General features: G+C 37.6%; 1 protein-coding gene across 3 annotated transcripts in view; it reads left to right on the top strand.

The window, feature by feature from the left end:
• The window catches only part of DGKB (diacylglycerol kinase beta), a 305929-nt gene that overhangs the window by 110365 nt on the left and 181801 nt on the right, over positions 1 to 13763 (top strand). For all 3 annotated transcript variants that reach the window (XM_060782155.2, XM_060782153.2, XM_060782156.2), the window contains 2 exons: positions 5077 to 5162; positions 7139 to 7228. In XM_060782155.2, the coding sequence (XP_060638138.2) occupies positions 5077 to 5162; positions 7139 to 7228 (176 nt within the window). The remainder of the gene's footprint in view (positions 1 to 5076; positions 5163 to 7138; positions 7229 to 13763) is intronic.

Here is a 13763-nt window from a genome sequence, read left to right on the forward strand (position 1 = left end):
CATTCTTGCCAGACTATACTTCTTACTGACTTCTGGCATTTAATAGTCAGTGAAGTAGGAATGAATACAAATGTATTTGTATATGACTATCTCACTAAAGCCTTTTTATATCCCCTAAGATTTTATCTAGTCTTTGTCACTTTCACTTGTCCTAGTTCTTGTAAAACAGTGATTTGTGGGTGTATACTTCTTATACTTTGCAAATAATTCTTTCCCAAAGATTCTCTCTCTGTGTTAGTATTCTTATGCATGCCTTCTTAAACTCAGACAGCTTCTCATCTGTTTAATTTTTTAAAATAATTGTCTGTAGCTGGATCCCAAAAATTGATTAAAATGGTTCTGTTAATTATGTTTCTCAAATCGAAAGCATCCTACACATGCACATGGAAAGCCCTTTTTGAAAATAAGAGTAGTGCTGGGAGGCAGCATGTAATACAGAATGTACTGTATCTTTCTAGTCAAAGAAAATTCATATAAAAATGCAGTGGGTTAAGTGCAAGTCTCTGTTTAAGCCCAAGCAGCTCTTTAGTCCCATTATTATGGAATGGTGATGATAATGATATTTCCATTTAACTTGAGAAATTCACTGTCAAGCAATATAACATCTGATATGAGTTGCAAACAATGTCTTTGAACTGTGATGTCCAGTTTAATATAAATTTATCAGGATGTGATCCAAATATTGTGTATCCAATATTATATAATATTATAATATTATGACTTACACATTGGCAACAAGGTCTGTCCTGGAGAGATATCCTGGTGGGTTCAGTTATATTTCTTTGCAATATCTGTTCTCTCTCTTAAATATGTTGATCTCTCCCTCCTTGAAGGTTTACATTTTAAAAATAATAATTTGTAGAAAAAAAAATCAACTGTCGTTAATACAGTAGTGAGAGTTGACATTGAAATTAAAACATAAGAAAATAAGTGCAAGTTCGAGAAGGCAAGTAACTAAGTGACATGAAAATTACCATTTCTAAGCACTGTGCAATTTATAATACACACATTTTTACCCTGAAGACTTTCAGTGTTTAGTGGTTATATCTCTATAGGAGCCATCTAGTTCTGTTAACAACTGTTACTGTAGATTTAATTGTGCTGAAGAATAAACAAATCATTTTATATGTAAATAACAGATGTGCAAATAGCTGTTCATCTGTACATCATTATGAAATAGTGGAGAGATCACAATTTTCCTGCATTTTCCTGGCAGTGTTTTGTAGTACACTCACTATTAAACTAGAAATGTCCAACTGTCTCTAGTAATTGTTTTTCCCCCAGTTGTTATATGTATACTATTGTGGATTTATGACATTTAGTGTATATCAGCCAAAATATTGTGTATCTGCAATGGAAGGATGCAGAGGAGCACAACATCCATTATATGAATGATGTTGAGATTGCTTTGTGAACCTTGGTGTGTGTGTGTGTGTGTGGGGGGGGGGGGTTGATCTGATGAGGCTCATCTACAAACATGTTATCTCTTTTGGGAAATATGGATCTATTGAAAAATTAGGTTTACATATCTGATATGTAGAATAGCCAAAATATCACATTAGATCTCTAAAACACAGGTCCTCATTTTCCAATTGTGTGGTTTGCTTCTGATGAATTCTGGGAAATGTAGTTTAGGGCAGAGGCAGTCTTTACATGGCCAGGACAAATACTATTTAGGCCCTTCTACACTGCCAGATAATCCAGTCCAAAGCAGATAATCAGGATTTTATATGGCAGTGTAGAAGTGATCTAAGGGCCCATCCAGACAGGTCCATCCAGACAGTTTTTTATGCCTCTGGTAAAGACAAATTTAGGTGCAAAGATTACTGCAGATGCACACTGTAGCCAAGAAATCAGAAGACACTTACTTCTTGGGAGGAGAGCAATGTCCAATCTCGATAAAATAGTAAAGAGTAGAGACATCACACTGGTAACAAAGATCCGCCTAGTCAAAGCCATGGTATTCCCCGTAGTAACCTACGGATGTGAGAACTGGACTTTAGGGAAGGCTGAGCGAAGGAAAATAGATGCTTTTGAACTGTGGTATTGGAGGAAAGTTCTGAGAGTGCCTTGGACTGCGAGAAGATCCAACCAGTCCATCCTCCAGGAAATAAAGCCCAACTGCTCATTGGAGGGAAGGATACTAGAGACAAAGTTGAAGTACTTTGGCCACATCATGAGGAGACAGCAAAGACTAGAGAAGACAATTATGCTGGGGATAGTGGAAGGTAAAAGGAAGAGGGGCCGACCAAGGGCAAGATGGATGGATGGCATCCTTGAAGTGACTGGACTGACCTTGAAGGAGCTGGGGGTGGTGACGGCCAACAGGGAGCTCTGGTGTGGGCTGGTCCATGAGGTCACGAAGAGTCAGAGATGACTGAATGAATGAACAACAAAAGACAAATTAATTCAGAACAAACCAAGGTTCCTTCGGTTGGACCTGAATGAATTGGATATCCCCATTATATTTGGGCCTTCTAGAAAGGCCCGGGTCTGTGGTATTGGGCCTGTGAAGACTCACTTTTAGGTAGTCTCCATTGCCATTTTGCTCCCTTTTGGCCCCTAGAACCCAATGATGTGGGATGGTGTCCACCCCTTTTCCTCAAAGCCCCAATTTTCCTGCTAAAAATTAAAGAAAATATACTTGGCTGCCATAACTTTCCTCTGCACAAGAAAATGACGAATGAGGAGGGATTTTCCTCTTCACCCCTCCCATCTCCTCAGGTGTCATTTCCTCACATCAGGAGGACATGAGGAGGAAACTTACGGTGGCCAAGTACCTTAACTTTTAGCAGGAAAACTGGGTGGGGTGGGTGTGGGTGTGGGTGGTGGTGGTGGTGTCAGGATGACTAAAAAGAAAAAGAAAGCCTTGGGGGTTTTTTTGGAGGAGTGGGGACAGAAACCCACGCCAAAGTGAGTTATTAAAACTTGCTTTGGCACAGATTTTTGCCCTGTGTGGAAGCACCCTAAGTCTACCAGTAAGGACGCAATTGATCAAGTAAGGCAAAACACATGTGAAACCCTAAGTACCTGTACTTCCCCCTGTAAAGAGACAGTTGTTTATAAATGTAAACTTAGACATTTCTGTGCTTATTCTCCTACATCATTCCCCATTGCCTAGACTCCCTAAGGCGAAGAGTTTTTTTCCTTTGAGGAAAGAATTGGGGGGAAATGGGACCAGAGAATTTGATTGAGGGTAAGCCAACAATAGTACTTTGTAATTTGAGCTAGAATACTTACATTTCTACCCACCCCTTCTATGAATTGTTTTCTTATCTTTAGTGGTCATTGCTATAATATAATCATAATATTATAATAATTGAGCTACTATGTGTAGTCCAGGGACAACTAAAGTGCTTTTTTAGGCAGAATGGCCATAGCTGGCTGAGTACTAGAAATTATTAATGTTCCTATTTTGCTGGTGACCACTATAATTTCAATTTTTATGATATCATCTTATTTTAAATAAAACAATCAATATCATGGAAAAGATGTTCCAGAAAGACCAAAATGGAGAGAAGTTTGGCTAAAAAAATACAAATGACACCCAAATCATCTGGTCTGAATGCATATTAGACAAACTTACAGCTAAAGCTAAGAATACTTGGACTTCTAGGATGTCTGGATTTCTAATATCTATGTGAAAACAGAGTCAATTGCCTTTCATCCTAAGTCTGAAAACCAGTTCTGGAGGCTTTCCTGACACCCTGGAGCAATTTAAGGTGGGCAGCATTGGTGGAGGGGACAACAGATGGTGGATTGACCTCCACATGCTGTTGCATTGTTGTGTACAAGGCAGATCATGATTAATCACAGGATGATCAGTAATCACAAGAGTTGAGGGGGTTTCTTTTTCATTTGACTGTTTTTTCACTTGTTACTTAAAGTTTCCTCTTCCTCAAACAAGAACTCATTTGTTGATTATGGCCTTAACTGTAATAATTAGCCACTCTATTACATATTTCTTCAACAGTTATCTCTTTTGGACTTGAGCCTGTGACACACTTTTCTTCACAGAATTGTGAGCTATGGACTGTTTAAATGCATTTGTCCTTTAAAATACATTTCTATTTCATGCCTGCAAAATACTGTCAGTGAATAATGGCTAAACAGGTGGTGACCTACTTTGTGTTCATAGCTCGGCTGTCTTTCTCTCTCCCTGAACAAGTAGCAATGCCACCTCATTATTCCCGCTGTCATTGATACTGATTTCTTTTTATGTCCTATGGTGTTTTGTCATTAACTGAGATTATAAATGATGTAAAGCTTGTGGCTTATGTAACACATCTAGTGTTTTACTTAGAATTTGAATAGTCTGTAAAAAGTCACCTACATGAAATTTTTGTCATATATTTCTTCTGCTCTGTAAATATCATATCTGTTTTGTGAATGTTATATATTGATGGAAATGTGCAATTCATGGTTAGCTGCAACATGCATATGGGCTTGTATGCTGGAATATATGTACACATTTTTACATAACAGGTGAATTTTTGCTCTGAATTTCAGCTTTGAACTTTGTATCATCAGTCAAATATATTTAAAAGTTACCTCTCCTCCTTTCCATGAACTTCAAACCTAATTTCATTGAAGATGATTTTACTTCACCTTGCATTCTGAGCCCAGCATATTTCCTTTGTAACACAAAATTTAATTTGATTCTTGCCTGTATTTGAAAACTGTTGCAGTCAGCTGTAGGTTGCATAGATTTCTGTCTGATAAATGATGTTCTTTACAGCTCCTTGGCATCCACATACTAGTTAATCTTTATACATTAAAATATAGTTCCCAGGAGATGAATATCATGCTGCTCACTATAATAAACTGCATGTTATAATGAAACTAATTTTATTGGATCACTTTGCAGTAATTAGCATCTTATGACTAGTGCCCTTATAGGATGGCCCATTGTATTTGAGAATTATAATCGTGATGAAGTATGTGCTGTCCTGCAACAAGCTGACTTCAGCCAGTTTTTCCAAATCTGTGCAAAGGGAATTGCTGTGTTAGGACTCTCTTCTTAGTGTGTTCAGAAATCAAGATTGGGTCTAACTGCTTGTTTTTTTTTCTTTTCAGATTAAATTTTTTCCGAGATGTTTCGGATTTTCGAGTATTGGCATGTGGTGGCGATGGGACTGTGGGTTGGATTTTGGACTGCATAGGTAACATGGTATCATTTTTAAATGTTTTGTAGTGCAGAGAACATATCCATCACCCTTTTAAAACTTAACTTTTGCATATATTTGATTTTGAGATTTACCAGAGAAAAGTTGACCTCTTCTGCTCTGTATTTAGTGTACCATATTTTCTGGCGTATAAGACAACTGGGCATATAAAACAACTCGCAACTTTTCCAGTTAAAATATAGATTTTGGGTTATACTTGCCATATAAGACTACCCTTCTTCCAACGCACACTAAATAAAAATTAAAAGAACATTAGATTTGATTTCAGTATGGTAATTTTCCTATTACCTCCTTCTCTGCCTCTCAGATCTCACACATGTGTGCCTGCTCCGCTTCACTCCAGTCCTCAGGAGCAAGATCTGAGAGGCAGAGAAGGAGGTACAGTAATAAGATACAGGCCAGATGGGTGAAAGAGGCATGCTTTACTGGGCACAGCACCATTCTATCTCTTTTTTCCAATACCCTAAGCTTTCTGAACACCTGCAGCTTGATCGACCATTCACTTACACCTTCCCAGTGAAGCACCCCCTCACCTCATCATTGGAACTGCGTTAAGTCACTTCTTTCCATGAATCCTGGTGAGTGGATTTTCTTCTACCATACCTGTACAGCACCGCCCTTGCTGCTTTCATACGGTTGCCTCATACAGTGGGGATGTGGCCATGGCCGTTTTTGAGCTCCCCCAACTATTTGTGGTGATTGCAAATTCTCCTGTCCGGCTCGGAAGTTTCAGCACCCGCCCTATAAGATGACACCCGATATATAAGATGATCACTGACTTTGAGAAGATTTTCCTGGGTTAAAAAGTAGCATTATACGCCAGAAAATACAGTAATTAAAAGGATGATGCTACAAAAAGGAAGTAGGTTCATGAGAGTTTAGGGAAATTTTGAAAAAGAAAGTTTAAGCAGTAACTAACATTTTTATATACAGCTTATTATTCAAAATACTTTATTGTGGGACCTTTTTAGTTACACTGAGCTGCTCTCAATAAATTTTAATTAATTGTAATTTGATGTGGAGCAAAAGTAAGATTATTGTTAATGTCTTGCTCTCTACACCATCATAAGAAGATACAGGACTACTTTCAACTGGCAAGTGATTTGGTTTAACTATTTGGATTATCTTAAAGAAACTTTCCAATTCACCTGAGGTTTACAGTTCCCCCTTTGAACAAATTCCTCTGTACATTTTTATTTCAAATGCCTGCTACAGGACTTATTCTCCCACCAGCCTTCTGTAAATTGTGTTTTGCCCCCATCCCAGGGGAAGGCTAACATGTATGAATCAAGTTATGATTTCAGTGAATGCTTTTAAGAATACACTGAGAAAGCACCTATCAAATAGAATGTCTGACTTATAGTGATGCTATAGGCTATATCGTACATGATTCGAGTAATACTGTGTTCTAGTAAAGTAGATTATAGAGTGCAGACTGTATTTCTTGACTTTGAAAAAGAAGGATGTTCTTCTCACATGTTTTTGGGATGTATGTCCTACTCTTTTTCTAAAGCTCCTTGGGTGGTGATCTTATAAATGATGTATATGTGAAAATTTTATTAGCTTAACATATTTGAAAACCACAACTGCTACAATAAGTTACATTTATGTCTGCATTCCCAAAGAGAAGCTAGACTAGTTTTCCTTCCAGAACATGCTTTGGTTGAGGAGAAGAGAGTTCCGAGGTTGGAGAGCAACAGTGGGCACAATTATTTCATGTATTGTGTATAACTACAACTTGATAAGAGTAAGTTCCATGTTACCTATAAATTAATACAACATGGGTCTCCAGATATCCATTTTGATCCTGGATCTAAACTACTTAAATTCTAGGCTTCAATAACTATTGTGTCAAAAATTTACCCCATTCATATATTCGAATATTGTTTTTTATTTATATGTTAGTTTGCTTCCCTTTAGCATTTTACCATCTCTACTTCTTCTATTCACAGAGAAAGCAAATTTGAATAAGCATCCTCCTGTTGCTATTCTGCCCCTTGGAACTGGGAATGACTTAGCCAGGTGTCTGAGATGGGGAGGAGGTAAATATACATTATTCTGTAAGCTAAATCTCATTTTGCAGCCAAATTGTATATGGTGAAACCACTACATCTTTAGATGTAATGTTTTAGCCATTGCATATTTATTAACAATATGAAATACCAATCTTACTACAGCTGCATTGGTTACCAATTGAGCACCGGATGACTTTCAAAGTGATGGTACTCACCTTTAAGGCCTTGCATGGTCTGGGGCCGATGTACCTTAGGGACCGCCTCACCCCCTACCAACCCCAGAGATCCCTCCATTCTGAGGACCAAGATCTATTGGAAATTCCCAGTGTCAAGACCTTGCGTCTAACAGCAACCAGACACAGAGCCTTTACAGCAGTGGCACCATCACTTTGGAATACTCTGCCACCTGAAGTCCGTGCCTTGCGGGACTTATTAGCTTTCCACAGGGCATGCAAGACATACCTGTTTTGACAGGCCTTTGATTGTTGATTTGCTGTTTTTAAATTGTTTTTAAATTGTGTTAGATTTTAGTCATTCTTGTAAGCCACTCCGAGCCCCAGGGGAGTGGCGGCATATAAGTTTGAATAATAAATAAATAAATAAATAAATAAATGAAAATTGTCTTTGATCTCACGTTTAAGATAATTCTCTCTGACAATGTTTCATAGGATACTAGAGCAGTGGTCTTGACATTGCTGCCATGGTATTTTATACCATGCATAGCATATCAACCTTTCCTACTTACTAGGGAAAGTGTGAAATGCCCAAAATGCCTTGCATTATTCTATGTATCTGTGATTGGAAAATGCAGAGGTCTGCTTCCCTTGCTAATTAGGGTAAAAGCTTGCTCATCCACACAATATCCAACTTCTGATTCACCTTGACCAATGAACCCTTAAAGCTGTAGAACATGAAGCAAGGCTCATAGAAAGTATTGGATTGGAGTGATTAATCCTGTCCTCTGAATTGTTTGTATTCATGCAATCTACTGTATAGAGTCTGTGTACAAAGTCAGCACTCACACAACAGAAAGTTGTATGAGTCAGTTGGTACACAGATTTAGTATTCTGGGCATATTGTTTGCACAGGATTGAAATCTTTATGAAGATAGCTTATAATAGTTGAAATCTGAATGACAGTTCTTTTGCTCCAAGTAATGTTACTTCATTCCACTAAAAACAATTTTCCTGCTGGCTTTTTTGAAAATATAATACCTAGTTTAACATGTGTGTATTTGTGTGTGTTTATAAGGAATATTACCAAAATTTAAGTCACAGAGTGCTAATAATTTTGTTTGCCTTTATATATTTTATATGTATATATATACAGTTCTTTCCTTCTTCTCTCATCCTGCACTAGATTTCAGACAATCAGTCTTATGGTGCTATCTACCAGGATCCATGGAGGCAAAGAATAAAGAATAAATAAAAAGCATAAGAAGATTCATATAAAATCAAGTCTCCTGAACCCTTGCCTCCCTTCTTGAAAACATGAGGACCTAGTTATTTTTTAGACCCAGTTCCTGATTTTTGGAATTAAGAGGAAACACACTATGAAAAGATCTAGCCAAGGAAACAGGAGGCCTTTTGATTATGTAAGTTAATGCCACTTTAAAGTGCCAGAGCCATTTATTTATAAATGGCCCTAACAGTGGTTGTCTTCCTTTTCGGTCTGAAGAAGACTCTAGTTTATAACTGCCTTATTATCAGATTGATCCCAATGAATGACACTTGATGTCCAGCATGCCTTCCATTTGTCATGTGCTCCTTCCATTGGTTTGTGAAAGAGCACCTGACAACTCTGCATTATTGAAATTAGGCAAATATGAACCTGAACTGATTGTTTATGAGAAAACAAGGAATCTATATAACCTGCTCTGAACTTTTAAAATGATAAACAGGATAACATATACTCCCAAACAGTTTAGGAATAAATAGCCTTAATGGCCTAATTGTTTGATCTTGCCTTCAGATTCACATCTGTTTGAGGTCTATCTGAGCTGCTCATGTGCCCATCAGATTAACAATAATGTAGCTAGCACCAAAAATGCAATATTTTTGGTGATGATCTCACAATTATGGAGTTCCTTGGCAGTTCTTTTATACTCACCCAGGGACTTTGCAACTTTATCTCTATTTTCTTTAGCTCTACCACTACAATTTCATAACTAAGTCTAAATGTCTTTACTTTTGAGCTCTTTCTGACTTTCTCCAGCATTGTCTTCTAAACCAGATGGAACAAGTTCTTTGTGGTTATGGCTTTTCTGGAGTTTTTAGCTCTCCAAGAGCATGATCTCAGTGCTCACTCTAATCTTTCCTTTTATAAATATGCTCTGATCTGTCATTAATGTTTAGCATTCTGATTTTTCCTCTGTGTGATAAAGGCCCTAAAAGCACTTTTCTGATCTTGGAAGCTAAGCAAGATGAACTCTAGTTAGTATTTTCATGAGAAACCTTCTGTATTTCAGAGAAGAGAATTGACAAAACCACATCTGAGTGTTCCTTGCAAATATGAAACCATATGAAATGCATGGTATCACTAAAAGTTGACACATGTGCAGTATGCTAAAACTCCTGCAGTACAAGTCTTGGTATTTAAATAATTCACGACTGGAATGCTAAAAAGTCTGCAGCCTTGTTAATTTTCAGATAACTATGGATTATGAATGTGGCCAGTCTAGACAAATAAAAATGTCTCTTCTCTTGGTTGCCTTCAGCTTGTCTTGAAGACATATTTTTGGAGCTTGTTCTTCATTATTCCACTCCTATTCCACTTCATTATTCTTCTCCTAGTAGCTTTCTCCCAGAACCTACTCTTTAACCTACATAATCTTACAAATTGAATTCTAGAAAATTGATGGAAACATAGAAGGATAACTCTTCTAGCTATATCAAATATAGTGGTTGAAGGCAGGAAACTTAATCATGAATTATTAAGTGATCACTGCACTGATATGTGAATCCTGTTTTAAAAAAATCAAAGAATTGTTTGTTCTTGTTTGATATTTGAGAACTGGATATGATCTTCATACTAGCATTTCCTTCTATCATATTTCAGCTACATCTATCACATTTTGTTTTACATGTTGGTAGTTACAAAGCCTCTTTCTTTAGAGTTTTCCCAGTTTAGGTCCCAACTGAGAAAACACCAATTGTCTTAAATCCTGCTGAAAGCATTAGGGTATTTATCATCATCATTAAGGTTTCTTATAATTGGGCCCTAAATGTGATTGGCTTCATGTGGATTAGTGCCATCGTCTGTCCATGTAGCCAATTCATCTCTTCCTTTTCTTTTTGCTGTTGATAAATACATCTTATGATACTCTGAAGTAACAGTATATTACTTCAGAATATTAACCGCCTCATGCATTTCTCGCAAAATAGTCATTGAGTTTTCATCTTTCCCAAGGGGCTTGCAGTTTAAAATAATAAAGGTAACATTTTCAAAGACATTGATAATGCTTTAAAAATACAACTTGTCATCTTCTTATAAAATATCTTCTCTCTTTATATATACTTTGAACATCTTTTTAGAAAAATTAAGTTTATTTTATAAACACTTATTGTTCTATCTCCTTTTTCCACTTGCGGTCATCTTCTGCAACTTAGTCAATAAACAGATGTCCTTGTGCAATGCAGTGGTTTGCTTTAAATACGATTTTCTTGATACATAGTTGGTTCATGCATGTAGACATATTTTAAAGCTTTGCTCTAGAATCTGCTACATTATTGTGCCATAGGAGTTGTTTTCCTACATGGATGTGTCAACAACAAGATGACCTCAAACACTGAAACATTTCATAAGCTGTCTGACCACTGTTCTCCTTGTCTCTGGAACTTCTTTCTGCTTTGTCTGATTGTCTGGAATGTTATGCAGAATGGAAGAAAGTTGGGACACCTACTATTGGAACACTGCTAAATAGAAGTTCATTGTATCAGAGCCTTTCTTCTCTGGCTCCATTACTGGAACCCTGTTTCTTCCTAATTTATGTACTGTTCTCTTTAAACTAGTGCTTAATCACTTTGCAAACCAGCTATCACAGTCAGAAGCATTAGTCTTCAAATTCTCTTCCTTTCATTATTCTTTGCCTCCTTTGCCACGGTAGCTTATGCCACAACACTGATTTTTTCCTTTCTGAAACTTTTTCATAGGATTGGAGAACAGAAGGGATACCAACAAATTTATTTGGTGGTGAGTAACTTCCATCTCAATGGCAAAAATTTCTGGCATGAATTGTGACTGATTAAATATTCTTTAACCATTCACAATGTCAGTTCCCATTACTACTTTGCTTGGTATTATTTAAGTAGTGTACAGTAGGAAAATAAATCCCAATCCCAATGAAAAAGTAGAATTGAACTTCCCCTCTAGTAATCACACATAACAAGGGGGGCATCATTGACATTTTCACAAGTTGCAAGATTCAGACAATAGTAGAGGCATAAGAGTTTGAAAGCTATCATATAATGTTAAGGATACCAAAGTGGGTAGTTTTCTTAAAAGGTGTGACTGCCTATAAAATAAAATCTTGGTGTAAAGTGTTTCCTCACCTAAGACTAGGATTTTTTTTCAGGTATTACTAAGCATGCTGTTGCTAAAATCCAGATTAAACTCATTGCAAATAACCTCCGACTCCACATATATTTTGTCTCAAAGCCATCTTTCATTGGAAAGGGGATTGAGACCCATTTTGCACCCTTTCTGTTAGGGCATGAGGCAGTTTTTCAGATGAATGTGAAAGAAGCATACATCCCCCTAGATATTTACTTTAGGGTGTTTCACTACTACCCTTTTTAAAAGCACCAAGCCTCCTTTCCATATCAGACTGCTCTGTTTCATGTACAACATGTGGCCTTCATATCTTACTCTCCTAGAAAAAAAATGTGTCTCAAATACCATAGAATGATCCTGGATGACCTAGACAATGCCTAGAAAGATCTATAGTGCACAATATTTTACCCTTAGTAGCATTGTTGCTAATTCATATTCCAGTAAAGCTGGATAGGTTGTTAAGATGACTTTGGGTGAGTGTTGAAAGGTATTTTTAAAGGTTTTAGTTTAGATTAGAGCTGATACCAAACTTAAGTGGACTCTTGATACAGTGCCATTGATGGGTCTCCTCCAGCATTTGGGCTGTCTCTGCCATCATGTCCTGTCATTGCTACTTACCTTAGCTGGCTACTTACTTACTCATACTAGGGATGTTATCCCACTCAGCCCCCCCCCCCCCCCCCGGTTTCTAAACACTTGTAATACAGCAGAGAAACGATGTATAACAGAGCCCATCAGATGATGCAGGAGGACGTCCTCCCTTGTATCTATCATGTCTTGTCAAGGAAGTGTTTCTGAAGTGTCTGGAAATGGGGTGGGGGTGGGACAAAGATAGGCAGAGATCTTCTGAGCTCAGGAAAAAATTGAGAAAATGAGAAAAACACATGCGATGGGATATGTCAAATTTGCCCATGTTGAAGTGCTCAACAATGTGGAGTAAGGGTGAATCCTATGGGCATTGACATTTTTCTCCCAAAATCCTGCTTTGTGGGCCTGGCATGGTAATTTTTTTGTAAACATTAACAATACAGAAATTCCAAAATATCACAAGTTTGTTTTCTTGTTGATCCTCCTTCATACTAATATTTTCTTTTGAAATTGTGCAATAGCTAGATTGGGAGGAAGGAGAGGATCCCAGAGAAGTGGGGTGGGGATGCAGATCAACACCTCCAGTCTCCTTGGGAGTTGCATGATTAGAAGGGAAAGCCTAAATTTTCACAGTGCTGTGCCTGGGCCCTTCCACACAGCCATATAACCCAGAATATCAAGGCAGATAATCCACAATATCTGCTTTGAACTCGCTTATCTGAGTCCACACTGCCATATAATCCAGTTCAATGTGGATTTTATACAGCTGTACAGAAGGGACCTCTCTTCCCAGATCAATGCCTCTTGTCTCTTCAGGAGTATCAGGATTGGAAGGGAAAATCTAGTATCCTCCAATTTTTCCCCTGAATTTTTTTTAATTGAGTGGGTGGGAACTGCACTTGCTTGTGTGACAAATCTGAAAACTGATGATTTTGGCAGAAATATCAAGAAAGAACAACATGTGATGGGATCTGAGAAATGATGGGATTTGCTTTTTGATGCAACAGGACATAACACCATGAGCATATGAATCACACCCCCCCCCCCCCCCATCCACACACAGGGTAATGTCCTAGGTGATGCTGTTGAAACCTCAGCATCCCTTGGAAGGATAGCCTAGTTGATTTATCTAGCATTAACTTTATAATGGAATATAAAGACAAGGGACCAATTGGCTTTACTTACTCATAGGACTTGCTGCATATTGATGATATGTTCTGCTTTTTTGTAACAGTGGTAGTACCACTGTTAGGTAATATTATCAAACAGAAAGTTGCTGTCATAGCCAAAACTTAATCTAACCAAGCAGCAGTAGAAGTAGCATAGGGATGGAAGTGGAGGCACGTGAGAGGCATCAGTCAAGATCCTGGCAGCTGTCTGAACATGTCAGTTTTTGATAAAGAAAATGTCCTAAAGTTTTTTC

This window comes from Anolis sagrei, chromosome 6 (assembly GCF_037176765.1).
Source record: "Anolis sagrei isolate rAnoSag1 chromosome 6, rAnoSag1.mat, whole genome shotgun sequence".
Classification (NCBI taxonomy): domain Eukaryota; kingdom Metazoa; phylum Chordata; class Lepidosauria; order Squamata; family Dactyloidae; genus Anolis; species Anolis sagrei.